Raw genomic sequence first — 19,283 nt, forward strand, 5'->3', positions numbered from 1 at the left:
ATAACTGTGGGCTGAGGTACAGTACAGCTATAATCAGTGAGTCATAAGACATGCTGTGAATATAAAGTTATCATTACACTAAAACATGGCATGAATTATTAAGTGCTTCCTGGGCACTACCAGACACTTCCTCTCTAGCTAAATCTATAGTAGTCACCTTTAGCAGTCAATTATTACCATTTAGTCTCTCTAAAGCATACTGTCTAATTATTGTACTGACTACCTGGTCAGAGTGAATATGTAATCATGTAACTGAACAGACTGCAGAACTGTCTCAGAGGAGCTCAAGTTCATTTGGGCGAGATGAGTAACATTATGCCAGCAGTCTTCTTAATATTTTATGAAGGTTGTATTACTAACGACAGAAATTTTTATAAAGGTTCAATTTCATTTTCCTCTGTGTGGAAACCATAGTGAGAAAGCAGGTTTATGAATCACAGCCAAACTTCTTGTGGGCAATAGAATGAAAATCATTTTGTTATCAGTCACCTACACACTCGAACAAGCTCCAGATGTGGGTTTACATAGATTGGTGAATGTATCAGTACATTTAGGGAAGCAGTATCCAAGTCAACTGCTTCAAGCTGCAGTGGTAAAGCCCAACACAGAGTAAAACACAAATCTAAAGAATTAATATAGCTATAAAACACATTAGTCAACAAACTACTGGAAAAATATTATTGGCTTTTACAGAATACAACATTAAAGCAAGATGTTACTGCATTCTCTGTTATCAAGAAGTTAGAGAAAATGTTGGACTTTCACTAAGAGGGAAGAAGGAAGTGATGTAATAGAAGTCTGCAAAATTATGAAGATGGTAACTAATGTCAGTGAGACCGTCTAGTTCCACTATTTAATATCACCCAACTCTGCCCCTCCCTCAGGTCATCTGCTGTCGAAACCCTAATCCATGTCTTTTTACCTCTAGACTTGACTATTCCAATGTCGTTCTGTCCAGCCTCCCATCTTCTACTCTCTGTAAGCTTCAGGTCATCCTAAACTCTGCTGCCCATGCCCTAACTCGTAACAAAGCCCTGCTATGTTTGCTGACTTACATTAGCTCCCAGTTAAGCAATGCCTCAATTTTAAAATTCTCACACTTGTTTTCAACTCCCTCCGTGGCATTGCCCCTCTCTATTGCTATAATCACCTCCAGCCCTACAACTCTCCAAGATATGTGCTTCTTTAAATCTGGCCTCTTGAGCACCCCTGATATTAATTGCACCACCAGGTGTGGCTATGTATTCAGCTGCCTGGGCCCCAAGTTCTGGAATTCCCTCCCTAAACTTCTCTGCTCTCCTCCTTTAAGACACTCTTTAAAAATCTACTTCCTTGACCAAGCTTTGGGCCATTGGTCTCAATATCTCCTTAGTGGCTCGGTGTCAAATTTTGTTTGATAATGTTTGCATGAAGCACCTTGGGATATTCTGCTAAGTTAGATGTGCTATATTAATACAAGCTGTTGCTATTGCTGGTAAGAGTTGAGCTACTCTTTATGCCGTTAGTGTTCAAAAACTAGGATTACAAATTTAAAAAGCCCTAAATATGGAATTCAGGCAGAACTTTATCAGGAAAATGGTAGTTATTTAAGAATGCATAAGTGATACAATAAAGATTGGAAAAAATTCAAGCGACATAATATAATTTAGGGAGATAAACAATAAGGGAAAAAGTCCAAACTGTCAAAGATTTTAAAAAAATAAAGAAGCTTAAGTAAATGTCATACAGGCTTTAGTCATTCTGTCACCTCTGGCTGTGGAAAGTTCTTCAGGTAGATCAGCATGAAATAAGCAGTCATTCTTTCAGTGTGTACAGCTTCTATTGCATTGTCCCTTTTTGTTTTTTTTCTTATTCATTCATGGGAATGTGGGCACTGACAAGGCCAGAATTTATTGCCCATCCGTAATTGCCCTTGAGAATGTGGTGATGAGCTGCCTTCTTGAACCACCACCCCTGTCAATCTGGTGTTGTGCTGTTAGGGAGGGAGTTCCAGGATTTTGACCCAGCGATAGTGAAGGAATGGTGATATATTTCCAAGTCAGGATGCTTGTGGTTTGGAGCAGAACTTGCAGGTGTTGGTGTTCCCATGCGCCTTGTCATTTTGGTGTAGAGGTCACAGGTTTGGAAGGTGTTGTCACATCTTGTAGGTGGTACACACTGCTGTCACTGTGCACCGACGAAGGAGGGGGTGAATATTTAAGGTGGTGCCAATGAATTTGTCCTGGATGGTGTTGAGCTTCTTGAGTGTTGTTAGAGCTGTACTCATCCAGGCAAGCGGAGAGTATTCAATGACATCATACTCCTGACATGCCTTGTAGACTATGAACAAGCTTTGGGGAGTTAGGAGGTAAGTTACTCACCATAGAATACCCAGTCTCTGAACTCTTATAACCAGAGTATTTAGATAGCTGGTCCAATTAAGTTTCTGGTCAATGGTAACTCCCAGAATATTGATGGTGGGGAATTCAGCAATGGTAATGCCATTCAGTCAAGAGGAGATGGTTAGTTGTCTCTTGTTAAAGATGGTCATTGTCTACCACAAATGTTGCTTGTCACTTATCAGCCCAAGCTCAAATGTTCTCCAGGTCTTGCTGCATGGGGAATGGGCTGCTTCAGTAGCTGAGGAGTTGCAAATGGTGCTGAACATTGTGCAATAATCAGCAAACATCCCCACTTCTGACCTTATGATTTGGGAGTCCTAGTCCAGGATTCTCTTAAGGTTAACTTGCAGGTTGAGTCGGTAGTTAGGAAGGCAAATGCAATGTTGGCACTTATTTCGAGAGGACTAGAATATAAAAGCAGGGATGTGCTGCTGAGGCTTTATAAGGCTCTGGTCAGACCACATTTAGAATATTGTGAGCAATTTTGGGACCCGTATCCCAGGAAGGATGTGCTGGCCCTGGAGAGGGTCCAGAGGAGGTTCACGAGAATGATCCCAGGAATGAAAGGCTTAACATATGAGGAACGTTTGAGGGCTCTGGGTCTATACTCGATGGAGTTTAGAAGGATGAGGGGGATCTGATTGAAACTTACAGAATACTGAAAGGCCTGGATAGAGTGGACGTGGGGAAGATGTTTTCATTAGTAGGAGAGACTAGGACCCAAGGGCACAGCCTCAGAGTAAAGGGAAGATCTTTTAGAACAGAGATGAGGAGAAACTTCTTTAGCCAGAGAGTGATGAATCTATGGAATTCATTGCCACAGAAGGCTGTGGGGGCCAGGTCATTGAGTGTATTTAAGACTGAGATAGATAGGTTTTTGATTTGTAAGGGGATCAAAGGTTACAGGGAGAAGGTGGGAGAATGGGGTTGAGAAACTTATCAGCCATGATTGAATGGCGGAGCAAACTCGATGGGCCGAATGGCGTAATTTCTGCTCCTATGTCTTATGGTCTTATGATGGAGGGAAGGTCATTGATGAAGCAGCTGAAGATGGTTGGGCTTAGGACACTACCCTGAGGAACTCCTGCAGCAATGTCCTGGGTTTGAGGTAATTGGCCTCCAACAACCACCATCTTCCTTTTTGCTAGGCATGACTACAGCCAGTGGAGCTTTACCCGATTCCCAGTGACTTCAATTTTGATGGGCTTCTTGATGCCACACTTGGACAAATGTTGCCTTGAAGTCACTCTTGTTTTACTTCTGAAACTCAGCTCCTTTGTCCATGATTGGACCAACGTTGTTATGAAGTCTGGAGCCTAGCGGCCCTAGCAGAACCCAGCATTTGTTGATAATGTGGAGTGAATCAAACTGGCTGAAGATTGGCATCTGTAATGCTGGGGAACTCAGGAGAACGCCAAGATGCATCATCCACACCGTACTTCTGATTAAAGTTGCATTGCAAAGGTTTCAGCCACGTCTTTTGCATAAAAGTGCTGGGCTCCCCCTTCAATAAGGATGGGGATGTTTGTGGAGCACCCTCCTCCCATTTGTTGTTTAACTCAAAACTGGATGCAACAGGACTGCAGAGCTTTAGTCTGATCTGTTAATTGTGAGATCCCTTAGCTCAGCCTTAAGCATGCTACGTCCATTATTTAGCATGTTTGTAGTCTGGTGTTGTAACTTCACCAGGTTGGTACCTCATTTTTACGGTGTTGACTTGGCCTCTTACACTTCTCACTGAACCAGGGCTGCTCCCTTGGCTTGATGAAAATAGCAGAGTGAGGGATACGTCAAGCTGTGAGGTTACAGTTTGTAGTTGAATACATTTCTGTTGCTGATGTTGCTTCTCTCACCACCTGCTGCAAGCCTAGTCTCACAGATACGTCCTTCAGGACTGGGCTGGCTAAATCAGTAGTGGTGCTATGGAGCAACTCTGGCAATGGTCATTGAAGACCCCACCCTTGCTCAGTGCTCCTTCCAAGTGGTGTTCAACATGAAGGAGTAGTATTTCATCAGCTGCAGGAGGATAGCATGTAGTAATCAGCAGGCATTTTCCTTGCACATGTTTGCCTAGATGCCATAACACTAGATGCAGGGAACATCCTGAACTTCCAGGTCATGGCCATTTGCCAGACACCTTAAAATCTAAAGTGGTTGAGTTTACATGACAGATAGTGGAGCAGCTCTAAGGCTATTCCATCAGGCTAGGTGATTGGAACGACATACTTACAGAGGAAGCAGCCTGTCCCCATTCTGTTTTACATGAGGCAGCACCCATCATGAAGATGGTTGTTCCAGATTGGTCTTTGGCTGATGAGTCAGTAGTGGGAAACCACCCAAACATTTTTGAAAAGTGACAGTTGTGGCATTTCCTGGATATTCTCATGGAGAATATCTGGGCCAGTATATTTGGAAGCCTTATATTTGAGAGGACTGGTAGCCATTTGGAATTTGATGGTCTCATATTCCCTGTTACATTTCTCTTTGTTTGTTTTAAATGTACATAAACTAGCTCAAGGCTACTGAAGCAAATAATATATATTGGTCAAGGGAAACTTGTGCCTGTTTGATCAAAGAGATCATGGGATATTGTAAGGAGAGGGTAGCAGGATTAAGCTCAACTAAAGTAGATGGGCTAATTGGTTAAAGTGCACTTTATTAAAAAAAACATCTATATTACCATTAAATTACATAAAATATTTTTTTTAATTCCAGTTGTTAATACATGATTCCTTACCTCAACAAGTTCATTACTCCAAATACTAGTATCCAACTTCAGGCTTCGGATTTTGGAAATATTTGATCCCAACGATCGATGCTGACCTGGTTTTATTTAAACACAAATATATGATATTAATATTTGTTTAGATTGACAAAAACTGAAAAATCAATATTTACTCAATTGCTTAGTGCTGAATTTCAACATTCAGGACAAAAACTTTTCAGTGTCATTAAAACTGTTTCAAGAGTATTTTCTTAAGTAAAGAGGTGTCTTAAGTTTCAATTTACAAATCTCTTGTGCCAGCGCAATTATCTTCCAACTTCTAATTCAAAAAAATTACATTTTTGACCTATCAAATATAAAATTCCAGCCAATTTTAAAACGTATAATGGCTTTTTTAGGAAGCACCAAATTGCTGCTGCCACTAAACGCTCAAGGAGCTTTCTTAATTTTTTTTATTGAACTAAGAAATCAAATTAAATTTTCCATCTTCATTAGAGTAACGACTTTTATGTCCAGGATTGTGTGGCGTCTCATTCAGTTTGCGGTGGGGATGGCAAGGTAATTGGTGGCAAGTTTACAAATTTGGTAAACATGATTTTTTTGTGTCTACTTTTTATTTGTTTGCTAGATGCTAAATTTCATTTTGTTTAGGCGTTTGCTTTGGGGTACAAAGCATTGGCACAATGGCAGCATCTCTGAGTTTTCTGTTGCTAGGACATGGTAATGTCATTCTTATTGACAGAATATGAATGGAAAGAAAAACTGAAACTTGGGAAAATGTTTTTATATATGATTAATAAAAATGAGGAATAACTTGTTAAGAAAGGAGAAAAATGCAAGCAAATAAAAAGATAATCATGAAGAACAAAATTGCCCGTGGGCTCGATGATCACAATCTAGGCAAAAGACTCAACATGACAGATGTTCTAAGGTAAGAGTTGCTGCTTTGGCCACCCAGCATGAGCCAGGCAGGTTCCAGCTCAAGTTGCCAATAAAGATCATTTGCATAATCACAAACAAAAAATCTTCCATGAGCCAGTGGAATCAGACAGTGCAATACAAAGAGATAATTTATTTTCCTCATTAAAAATTATTCTTTTATGTATTTAAGGGCAATAACCTGGGCCAGTTTTACTCATGTGACTGAAAATGAATTGATCACAAAACGCAAGCACTTTTGATAAATATCCGGAGATTAAAAATAAACCACCGAAAATAACTTAAACAACCTAAATTAAACCACTTAATAGGTTCATTTGTGTACATGAGTCAGCTCAAGGTAATTTAAATATCTTTGACATGAAAAAATCTTTACAAGAATGCCAAAGAGAATTTGCATAATTTGTCCAACTTGTGAAATCAGTGGAATCTCACAATTTGAACTGGGGGTGTGACCAGTTTTCTGGGCAAGGCCTGAACTGATGAACTGAACCTTGAATCAGTGCAAAAGATTGTAGGAAAGAAGAACGTAAGTAACTTTGGATGTACCTAGCGTTTAAAAGTCTCCAATCTTTTGAGCTGGTCAATGCTGCCCAGAATGTGCTGATATTACTGGTGGAAAAAACAACCTTTGGAAGTTTTACCCTAAATACAACCACTGGGAATTTCTGGGCGAGTTCCCCGAATCAGCCATTATCATTTTGCCGGAAATCCAGTTATGCTGTTCATCTAGGGTTCAGGTGATTTTACACCAAAGTTACAGCAATCCATTGCGAGAACAAGGAAAATTCTTAGCAAATATATTTGCCTGACCAAAAATAGGGTTAATTTATGGCCACAGAACAGGACATACTCTAGAGTTACTAAATGATTGCAAGTGGAATACCTTCAACAGTACAAACGAAGATATTATGAATTGTGCTGTTTCCCTTTGTCCTCTTTCATACCTGCACATTTTTTGCAGATGACAACACCTAGATTGATGGATGCCCATTCAGGATCTGGTGCACGGCAATCTGCACAATTTCTGTTAGACTCGTTGAACCAGATCTTCTCTGCCACTTCATAATCTGAAAGGCTTTCTGCTATCAATCCTTGCATAGCTTCAATCCATTCTTGTTTCTCTCGTTCTGATTCCGCTGTGAAGCTGAAACATTGAGTTTTCCATTTCATTTTTAATTATCCAGTCTATTAGTACAAAGCCACATTAATTTAGCTGGATAAAAAACTGGGAAGAGCAGTACCCATTTTACATCGGCAATATTTTATAACCAGCCTGTTACAGTAAAGCAACATATGCACCATTTATAACATTAACATCCCACAAACAGTTATAAAGCTGCTGTAAATATTTCGGTATTAGTGATCTGGGAAGTTAAAAGTATTTAATTTGTTCTCTTTGGATCTTTTGGCATTTGTAAGAATTTAAACAAAATATGCTGCCATTATTTATAATACAGTTGCCTATACATTAAGTGCATAACATTCGTTGAATAAACTTCAAGTGAAGCTATTCTGAGGGCCCTGGCATGTAGCCAGTAACAGAATACCCCCAACAAGAACCACAATCCATCAAAGCGAATTTTTAAAGGTGAATGTTTCATTTTTGAGAACTTTCCAATTTTTCTTACCCTGGATTATATCAGCTCCCATACCTCAGAGAGCTCTATTGGGCAAGTTCCAACTCCCTGTTTATTTTAAGTTATCTAACACGGCCTAAGATCTAGATGAGCTTTTAGTAACCGTTGCTTGGTCATTGTTGTCAGGTACTGGATGACCATGTACATGCACTGGATCTTATTTCAGTCTTTAAAAGCAGCAGAGCATCACATATGATCTCAGCTTAGGTTTCAATATGAAACAAGTGTGTTACAAAATAATGAAGAGGCATGTTAATACAATAGCGATATAAATTATATTAAGTTACATTGCAGAAGATTATTTGCATAACTCAGTTGACACAAAAGCACAAGATTATGAGCCCAATATTGGTTATGTACGCAGGAGAGATGGGAGTGGAGTTTCAGATGGGAAACCCGAACATCCAGATTTCCTTGAAGCTGTGGAATTTTAATTCTAACCCATATTTTTCTCTCTTTGACAGCTTTCTCATTGAGAAGTCAGCCTGATTGACAGGCTTAGCTTTCAGTCGGGCAGAGAGGACTCCCGAGTAGGCCATAGGACCAGGTAGGTCTGATCCCTGGCCCCTTGGTGGTGGTAATTTGGGGGGTGGGGGGGGTCTGACGGGGCATAAAATTGGGGGGCTCAGAAGAAACAATCCTCCTGGCAAAGGCCCTTACTCCCTCCCTGAGGCTGCCTTCACCTCCCTTCAATTGTTGGGTTTACAGAGGCTTGGGAAGCCTGGCTGGCCACTGTTGAGCCTGCAGAACAGGTAAAAACAGAGGCTGACAGCTTAATTAAAACATTTAAATTGCAAGCCACTTATTGGGAGCAGATTGCCTGCCCATCTCTTCTTCCCTCTCCATGAAATCCAGAAGTAGATGGGGTGAGGTTGGTTTTGAGGCTTTAAAATTTTAACAGCTGACCTGACCCCAATCCCAACAAATGGATTTTAATGGTTAGCTCGGAGCAGCAATGGGTTTACATTCCAGCTGATTTTCTTTTCCATTACAGGCAATGCAAAGGGAAACTGGGTGGGATGTACAACAGTGATGTCACCCATTTGACACCCCGGCAGTATTGTTAATTCCACCCCATAAATCAAAGCTCATCCTCTAAATATACACAATGTTTCCCTTCTCTTTCCAGAAGATTAATCTAAGATTTTCAAACATCCTTTGGCTTCTCTGAGATTTCCCAACCATCCATCTCAAAGGATTTTCCAACTGCCAACTGTTGCCCAGGATTACTCATTTTCCTCTTTGCAGGAATTCAGATTCTAAAAACTAGCTTCTCAAACTAAAAATGGAACAGTCAGCCAAATACAAACTGAACCAATCATAAAATCTGTACATACTTGAAAATTCTGCACTAGACTCCCTCTCAAACCTGATACCAGATAGACCATAATGACAAGATTTATAACACTGCATCGGGATAGGCTTGATGTTAAAAAAAATTATTGGTTCTATCTAAATGTTCAACTAAGCACAACAGTTGAATTTTATAAAGAAGCCATCAAACCAAAATCGAGGGGAAAATGCATGATTTCTATCGTGATTGCCCAACTCTCCCCTTACTACTCCAGATCAATCGCAGCTATACCCTGCTCTTACACACCTCAAAATAAGCTTACCACATAACTGGGTGGTAAAACAAAGCACTATAAAGCTAACAATGTAGAAATTGCTTGCAACAGAATCAGAATAGGACATCAGATACCAGGCTCGAGATATAGCTAAAAAGCTAGATCACAGAACAGCAAGTCATGGCAAAGTGCTGACTTACACACACAGCTAAAACCAGTCCCCTTTTTTATACAGCAAAATTGCAAACCCATCTTTTTATCAGTTCACTACTGTGTCCTTGGAATAAATGAACTGTTTTTAATACACTTATTACTCTCCTGTAACCCAAACTAATAAAACAACAAAATAACTAGGAAAACAGCATCGATTCCTTACCGTGGATGAATCAATTTCTTCAACCCCAAAATGTTTCCTTGTAAACAAAGCAGACTTGCATGGCAGGGACTTTACACAGCTGACCAGCAGAGCACATTGGCTGGCCACCCACTCCAGCATCCAAGAGGCTCCTGTGACTTTGAGGGCCAAACTTCATTTCAGATTGGCCAGTGAGCTGCGGGGAGCCAGCAGGTGTACCAATATGCTGCTTGCTTAATTGAGGCCTTTAGATCAGGGTAGGACAGCGACTAGCAAGTTACAGAGCTGTGGGTTGGATGAATGGATGGATTTGGGGTGGGGGGGAGAGAGAGAGAGAGATCCCCCCCCACCCCACCCCACCGCTAACGCAATAGCCCAGCTCACTTTTGTGAATCCAGGAGGAATACTCCTGCTCCTCAGGGTCTCACAAAAGATAATTCAACTTATAACATTGGTCCATTGCCCATTCTCACCCAAAAATGACAGTCAGAATCCTATTTGCGTTATAAGACCATCACTTCCACAATAAAAAGGACCTGAGATGACAATGAGGTGTGTGTGTGTTTCCAGCCACATACCACATAAGAAATAGAAGCAGGCTGTTCAGCCCGTCGAGCCTGCTTCGCCATTCAACAAAATCATGGCTGATCTGTTTGTGTTTGGAATTCCACATTCCCATCTACCCCCGATAACCTTTTATTCCCTTGCCTAACAAGAATCTACCTCTCTCTGTCTTAAAAACATTCAATGACCTCACTCTCACCACCTTCAGAGGCAGAGAGTTCCAAAGTCGCGCAACCCTCAGAGAAAAAAATTCTCCTCATCTCTGTCCTAAAAGGACAAACTACTAATTTTAAAACAGTGCCCCCTAGTTCTGGACTCACCCACAAAAGGAAACATCCTTTCTGGGTCCACCTTGTCAAGAGCATTCAGGATCTTATATACTTCAATCAAATCATTCTTTACTCTTCTAAACTCCAATGGAAACAAGCCCTGTCAGTGCAACCTTTCCTCATAAGGCAACCCATTCATTCCAGGTATCAATCTAGTAAACCTCCTCTGAACCGCCTCCATCGCATTTACATCCTTCCTTAAATAAGGAGACCAAATCTGCACACAGTATTCGAGATGTGGTCTCACCAATGTTCTGCATAACTGAAACATATCATCCTTACTTTTATAAAAGCAAAAAACTGCGGATGCTGGAAATCCAAAACAAAAATAAGAATACCTGGAAAAACTCAGCAGGTCTGGCAGCATCCAAAACAAAAATAAAAATACCTGAAAACTGTGTTCCTCTCCGCAGATGCTGCCAGACCTTTTTTCCAGGTATTTTTATCTTTACTTTTATGTTCAATTACTTTCCTAATAAAGGATAGCATTCCATTAGCCATCTTGATTAATTGCTGTACCTGCATACTAACTTCTTGTGACTCATGCACGAGAACACCTAGGGCAGAATCTTCTGCCTGTCGGGCGGGCCGGTCGGGAGCAAGTGTGGGCGGGATGCAGCCCGTGATCGGCCATTTTACGTGGGCGGGCCAATTGAGGCCCGCCCAGTGTGATGCACGGCCGGTATCGCTCAGCGCTACCTGTGCGCACGGGGGGAGGTGGGAGAGTCGGGGCCTGCACTCTTTTGCACATGCACGCTCAAGACCGCAGAAATCTCCCTGAGGCACGGAGCTGCCTCAGGGAGATTAAGTTCAATTTGAAACCTCTAAATAAAGAAAGTTAAAAATCAGTTACACATGTCCCCTCATGTGACAGTGTCACATGAGCTGAGATGTGTTTATGATATGTTTAAAAAATATTTATTAATTCAATAAACCCTTTATGAAACCTCATCTCGCCTGTGGATGAACTTTCATGAAAAATGCGAAGGTCGCTTGGGCTCTGTCAATTTGGTTAATTGGTTTATTAATGGCCTTAACAGGCGTTTGACAGTTCTGCAGGCACACAGCCGCCTCCGGCGTGCGCCCTCCGAGCGACAGATTGGAATGACATGCGGTGACATCGGGACATACGCCGGAAGTCACCGTGCATCATTTTACACGTCGACATGCGGGCCCCGCCCCCGCACAGAAAATTCTGCCCCTAGATCCCTCTGCACCTCGGGATTCTGCAGTCATTCTCCATTTAAGTAATACTCTGCTTTTTTATTCTTGCTGCCAAAGTGAACAGCTTCACGTTTTCCCATATCATACTCCAACATAGTTGACCCTTAATGCCCCCAGGTAACTAGGGTTGGATGATAAATATTCCTTTGCCATCATAGTACATATCCCTAGGACAATTATTTAAAAAGTGTGGCATTCTTTAAAACAAGTCTCTGATTCTATGTTTCTGTGATTACACAAATGTATGTGTTTATGTGGAATTTACATCCAAAAATTCAGTTCTATTAGCTCCATCCAGCGCAGTGGAAATACTGGTAGAAGCCTGCAGTCAGGAAGTTTCATTCTTACTGCATACATTATGGAGCCGAATAGAATTGTAGCAACTTAATTCACAGCTTCCAAGGGTACTTGTTGTGAAGGAAGCATATTTCCATGATCAACTGTGCCACTGAGCTTGTTTAGTGTGTTAATTAGGCAGTTCCACACTTTCCCAGCTGATTCATTTTTAAAATTAATTTTATTCCAACAATCTGTGGTTGAGATAGTAATATTGTACAGTTAATAAAATTACCGATCACTTCCTGTTTCTTTTTTTGAAAAAGAACAGAACCGGTATGTTACATAACAGACCTTTTTGATAAATGCAGATCTGTATAATAAAATGGAATAAGATTCTAAAATAGATTTTGAGGAGGGAAGATAGTACATTATGTAATCTACACAGTTGGCTAAGCAATATAACAGTCAATCTTCTTAAGCAATCATTTGTTCTGGTCTCAATGTGTGTCAATAAAGGCAAATCATGAAAAAAAGGCAAATCATGAAAAAAAGGCACCAGCTAATGCTGCAAGAAGCGAGTTTTATACAGCTTTCAAAATCACACTCTGCTGCTACACCCACAAGGGGAAAGAAGTAGGTTTTCACAATATCCAGTTCTGGAAGTTATGGACAATTTCTATTAACTGTACAGAGCTGCATAATTATGGCTGTGTTACAATTCGCATTGAAACTTCAAAGCCCATGATGCACATTACTTCAATAGCAAGCAGAGTGCACGCAAGTGTCACACAGCCCCCTTATATTTATAAACATATATATGTCAAACATATTTTTATATACAGACACTGAATTTCACTGCTTTGGGAGCTCTTACCCATCTTAGCCATAGTTCTTATTTTCCCTGAAATACTTATATTGTCCCAATAGTTTTTCCTGTTACTGTAATTTGATGGCTGTATCTGCCCCAATATTAATGCAAAATGCAGGTAAATAAACAGATTGTGTATTTTCAGCTGTGTGAAATTGTGTAGGTAACAATCATTTGTGATATTAGCAAATTAAAATGCACATTCACAATGCAATAGCATGGGACCCAAGACACCAACAAAACTTAATGGAACTGCATTGCGTGGTTAGGCTATTTTTTTTTATTGTTAACTTGTATATATGTTGGGATGAACACAACATTTTATCAAGAAAGGTTTTGCAACAGAACCCTGTTTACATTTTGAGCAGCCACTATCAGCCCCGAGCACTCCCTGGTCAAATATTGTCTATAGCTAAAACAAAAATAAAAAAATACCTGGAACCTCTGTCGCATCTGTTCTGATGATGCCACTTTCAAAAACAGTTCCTCTGACATGTCTTCCTTCTTCCTTAACTGAGTTTTTCCACCCACGGTGGTTGACAGGGCCCTCAACCGTGTCCGGCCCATCTCCCGCGCATCTACCCTCACACCTTCTTCTCCCTCCCTAAACATGATAGGGTCCCCCTTGTCCTCACTTATCACCCCACCAGCCTCCGCATTCAAAGGATCATCCTCCGCCATTTCCGCCAACTCCCGCATGATTCCATCACCAAACACATCTTCCCTTCATCCCCCCCCCCGGTGGCATCCCGCAGGGATCGTTCCCTCCGGGATACCCTGGTCCACTCCTCCTTCACTCCCTACACCTCGACCCCATGGCACGGCACCTTCCCATGCAACCGCAAAAGGTGCAACACCTGCCCCTTTACTTCCCCTCTCCTCACCGTCCAAGGGCTCAAACACTCCTTTCAAGTGAAGCAGCATTTCACTTGCACTTCCCTCAATTTAGTTTACTGCATTCGCTGCTCCCAATGCGGTTTCCTCTACATTGGAGAGACCAAACGCAGACTGGGTGACTGCTTTGCGGAACACCTTCGGTCTGTCCGCAAGCATGACCCAAACCTCCCTGTCGCTTGCCATTTCAACACATCACCCTGCTCTCATGCCCACATGTCCGCCCTTGGCCTGCTGCATTGCTCCAGTAAAGCTCAACGCAAACTGGAGGAACAGCACCTCATCTTCCGACTAGGCACTTTACAGCCTTCCGGTCTGAATATTGAGTTCAACAATTTTAGATCATGAACTCTCTCCTCCATCCCCACCCCCTTTCCGATCCCTCCTTTTTTTTCCTAATAATTTATATAGATTTTTCTTTTCCCACCTATTTCCATTATTTTTAAATGTATTTCCATCCATTGTTTTATCTCTACCTATTAACCTATTTCGATTCCTTCACCCCACCCCCACTAGGGCTATCTGTACCTTGCTTGTCCTGCTTTCTACCCTTAATTAGCACATTCCTTAGATAATATCACCAGCTTCAACACCTCTTTGACCCTTTGTCTATGACATCTTTTGGTTATCTCCACCTATCACTGGCCCTCTATCCAGCTCTACTTGTGTCCCCCCCCCCCAAAACCAGCTTATATTTCACCTCTCTTCTATTTTTACTTAGTTCTGTTGAAGAGTCATATGGACTCAAAACATTAACTGTGCTCCTCTCCGCAGATGCTGCCAGACCTGCTGAGTTTTTCCAGGTATTTTTATTTTTATTTTTGTTTTGGATTTCCAGCATCCGCAGTTTTTTTGCTTTTATCTTATTGTTTATAGCTAGTTATAAAGCCAGGGATTAAGCTTGGGTAGATGTAGCAAATCAAGGGGTAGGGTCAAGGCAGGAGAGCAAAGTAGTAATATGGGAAATGAGGGTCAGAGAATAGCAGCAACGGACAAAGAGAAAAACCTAACAATACACCAACAGTCAAGACTCGATAACAAAAAGACAAGACTAAAGGCTTTGTATCTGAATGTGCATAGCATTCATCACAAAGTTAATGAATTGATAGCACATATTGAAATAAATAAATATGATTTAATAGCAATTACGGAGACCTAGCTGCAGGATGAAAGGATTGCGTGCTGAATATTGAGCGGTATATGACATTCAAGAAGAATAGGAAGTGAGGTAAAGGTGGAGGGGTAGCATAGAATCATGGAACCGCACAAAAGTTACGGCCCAGAAAGAGGCCATTCAAACCATCAGGTCTGCGCTGGCCAGAAAAAGAAACTAGCCGCTCATTTTAATCTCACCTTCCAACACTGGTCTGTAGCCTTGCAGGTTACAGCGCTTCAGATGCAGATCCAAGTACCTTTTAAATGAGTTGAGCATTTCAGCCGCAACCACTGATTTAGGCAGCAAATTCCAGACACCCACCACCCTCATGTCCCCCCGCTAATCCTTTTACCAATCACCTTAAATCTGTGCCCCCTGGTAATTGACCCCTCAGCTAGGGGAAACAAGTCTTTACTGTCTACCCTATCTAGGCTCCTCATAATTTTGTACACCTCAATTATGTCACCCCTCAGCCTCCTCTGTTCTAAGGAAAACAACCCTAGCCTATCCAATCTTTCCTCGTAGCTGGAATTTTCAAGCCATAGCAATATTCTTGTAAAACCTCTCTGTACTCTCTCCAGAGTAATTATGTCCTTCCTATAATGTGGTGGCCAGAACTGTACATAAAATTCCAGCTGTGGCCTAACCTGCGTTTTATGCAGTTCCATCATTACATCCCTGCTTTTGTATTCAATACCTCATCCAATTATGCTTTCTTTACTACCCTATCCACCTGTCCTGCCAACTTCAGGGACCTGTGGACATGCACTCCAAGGTCTTTCACTTCCTCAACCTCTCTCAATGTCCTCTCATTTATTGAGTATTCCCTTGCTTTGTTTACCCTCACCAAATGTATTACCTCCCACTTTTCAGGAATGAATCCGATTTGCCACTTTTCTGCCCACTCAACCAATTCATTGATATTATTCTGGAGACAAGAGCTATCCTTTTAATCCAGCACTGTTAATCAAGGATTGCACTGGTGCAATAGTTACAGATGATCCTGGTTCAGGAGATCAGAATGCAGAATCGATTTGAGTGAAGATGAGGAATAGTAGGGAAAATAAGTCACTTCCTGAAGTGGTTCACAGGCCCCCTAACAGTAACCATAATGGAGGACATAATATACAAGAAGAAATATTAGGTGCTTGTGATGAAGGGACAGCAATGACAAGGGGTGCTTTTAATCTACATAAAAACTGGAAAATTGGTAGTAGCAGCCTCGATGAGGAGTTCATAGAATGCTTTTGAGATAGTTTTTAGAACAGCACGTTCTGGAACCAACCAGAGAGCAGGTTATATTAGACTCGGTATTGTGTAATGTGACAGGGTTAATTAATAACCTCAGAATAAAGTCACCCCTAGGTAGCAGTGACCAGAATATAATTGAATTTTACATCCAGTTTTAAAGGGAGAAGAGTGGGTCTAAGACTAGTATTTTAAACATAAATAAAGACAACGATGTGGGGATGAAAGCTGAACTAGCTGATGTGAACTGGGATACTAGGCTAGAGGATAGATCAATAGAGAAGCAGTGGCAGATATTTAAGGGGATATTTCAGTATACTCAGAATAAGTAGATTCCTACAATAAAGAGAAAGTCTAAGTGGAGGACCCACCACCCGTGGTTAACTAAAAAAAATAAGGAAAGCATCAAACCTAAGGAAAATGGATATAACTGTGCAAAGATGAGTGGCAGGTCAGATGATTCATCAGAATATATAGAATGTCAGAGAATGACTAAAAGGTTAATCAGAAGAAAGAAATTAGAGAATGAGAGGAAGCTAGCTAGAAATGTAAAAACGGATAGCAAGAGTTTCTACAGGCATTTAAAAAATAAAATGAAAGTGAGTGTTGGCCTTCTGGAGAATGACAATGGGGAGTTAATAGTATATAATAAGGAAATGGCAGATGAAAGAACAAATACTTTGCTTCTGACTTCATTATAGAAGATACAAAAAACATTGCAGTAATAGTTGTAAATCAGTAGGCGGAAGGGAGAGAGGAACTTGGTGAAATTACAATCACGAGGGAAGTGGCACTGAGCAAACTGATGGAGCTGCAGCTGACAAGTCTCCAGGTCCTGATGGGCTTCATCCAAGGGCCTTAAAAGAGGTGGCTAATGAGGTAGCAGGTGCGTTGGTGTTAATTTTCCAAAATGCGTTAGGTTCTGGAAAGGTTACATCAGACTGGAAAGTGGCAAATATAACCCCTCTATTTAAAAAGGGAGGGAGGCAGAAAACAGGAAACTATAGGCCAGTTAGCTTGGCGTCTGTTGTGGGGAATGTGTTAGAATCGATCATTAAGGAGATTGGAGCTGGACACTGAGGAAAAACTAAAGGTAATCAGGAAGAGTCAGCAGGGTTTTGTGAAAAGGAAATCACGCTTAACCAATTTATTGGAGTTTTTTGAAGGTGTAACAGGTGCTGTGGATAAAAGGAAAGCCTGTAAACGTTCTGTCCTTGGATTTCCAGAAAGCATTTGATAAGGTGCCACATCAAAGGTTATTGCGGAAAATAAAAACTCATAGTGTAAGGGGCAACATATTAGTATGGATAGAAGATTGGATGGCTGGTAGAAAACAGAGCGTAGGCATAAAGGCATTATTTTCTGATTGGCAGAATGTGACAAGTGGAGTCCACAGGGATCTGTGCTGGAGCCTCAGATTTTTACAATTCATATCAATGGCTTAGATAAGGCAAGGCTGGATGGCCTCTACTTTAATGCCAGGAGTATTACAGGTAAAACGGATGAGTTAAGGGTGAGGATTGACATGTGGAATTGTGATATAGTAGCAATCACTGAGACGTGGTTGAGGTAAGGGCAGGATTGGCAGCTCAGCATTCAAGGATATAGAATCTTCAGGCGATACAGGAGAGGGGGTAAAAGAGGAGGAGGCGTTGCATTATTAGTTAAGGAGTCCGTTACTGCAGTAAGGAGAGATGATATCTTGGAGGGGGCATTGAATGAAGCTTTGTGGGTAGAGCTTAGGAATAAAAAAGGGGCAACCACATTATTAGGTGTTTATTATAGACCCCCAGATAGTTAGCGGGAAATTGAGGAGCAAATATGCGCACACTTTGTGGAGGTGTGTAAAAACAATAACAATAGGGTAATTATATTAGGTGATTTCAACTTTCCCAACATTAATTGGGATAGACATAGTGTTAAGGGCTTGGATGGAGTGGATTTCTTGAAATGTGTACAGGAGAACCTTTTAGGTCAATATGTAGAGGGTCCAACAAGGGACGGTGCATTGCTGGACCGAATTCTGGGGAATGAAGTCGGACAGGTGGCTGAGGTGGTGGTGGGCGAGCATTTTAGTGATAGCGACCACAACATGGTACAGTTTAAGTTTGTTATGGACAAAGGAATCAACAAGTTGCAAAAAAAAATGTTTTGGATTGGGGGAGAGTGGAATTTAGTAAAATAAGACAGGATCTGGCCAAGGTAGACTGGGAACAGTTACTTGTGGGGAAATCTACAGAGGAACAGTGGGGGTGTTCAAAAAGGCAATGGGAGGGTACAGGCTCAACTTGTTCCCTCTAGGGTGATAGGAAAGAGTAACAAGCCCAGGGAACCATGGATGACCAGAGATATTCAGGTTACGATGAGCAGGAAAAGAGAGGCTTTTAGCAGGTACAAGGGAAGCAAATCAGCAGAGGCATTAGTGGAGTACAGACAGTGCAGGGTGGAGCTTAAGAAAACAATTAGGAGAGCAAAGAGGGGATATGAGGAAGCTCTGGCTGGTAAAAGTAGGGAAAATCCCAAGATGTTCTATAAGTATATCAATGGGAAGAGGATAACCAGGGAAAGAGTAGGGCCCATGAGGGACCAAGGGGGCAATCTATGGGTGGAGCCAGAGGACATCGCTAGAGTGTTGAATGAATACTTCACGTCCGTCTTCACCCAAGAGAATGAGGATGAAGGTATCGAACGCGGGGAGAGAGACTGCGAGGTTCTTAAGCAAATTGATATAGGGAGTGACAAGGTATTGGAGGTGTTGGCAGGCTTAAAAGTGGACAAATCTCCAGGTCCGGATGATTTGTGTCCCAGACTGCTGAGGGAGGCAAGGGAGGAGATCGCAGGGGCTCTGACCCAAATTTTTAATTCCTCTCTGGCCACGGAGGAGGTGCCAGAGGACTGGAGAACAGCTAATGTGGTTCCGCTATTTAAGAAGGGTTGTAGAGATAAGCCAGGGAACTACAGGCCAGTGAGTCTCATGTCAGTGGTAGGGAAACTATTGGAGAAATTTCTGAAGGAGAGTATCTATCTCCACTTGGAGAGGCAAGGTTTGATTAGGGATAGTCAGCATGGCTTTGTCAGAGGGAGGTCATGCCTAACAAATTTGACTGAATTTT

General features: G+C 41.6%; 1 protein-coding gene across 5 annotated transcripts in view; it reads right to left on the reverse strand.

The window, feature by feature from the left end:
• The window catches only part of arap2 (ArfGAP with RhoGAP domain, ankyrin repeat and PH domain 2), a 454,954-nt gene that overhangs the window by 219,098 nt on the left and 216,573 nt on the right, over nt 1–19,283 (reverse strand). For all 5 annotated transcript variants that reach the window (XM_078546079.1, XM_078546088.1, XM_078546071.1 and 2 more), the window contains 2 exons: nt 6,993–7,192; nt 5,119–5,204 (listed from right to left, as the gene is read on the reverse strand). In XM_078546079.1, coding sequence (XP_078402205.1) covers nt 5,119–5,204; nt 6,993–7,192 — 286 coding nt within the window. The remainder of the gene's footprint in view (nt 1–5,118; nt 5,205–6,992; nt 7,193–19,283) is intronic.

Source organism: Cetorhinus maximus, chromosome 1, assembly GCF_964194155.1.
Source record: "Cetorhinus maximus chromosome 1, sCetMax3.hap1.1, whole genome shotgun sequence".
Classification (NCBI taxonomy): Eukaryota; Metazoa; Chordata; class Chondrichthyes; order Lamniformes; family Cetorhinidae; genus Cetorhinus; species Cetorhinus maximus.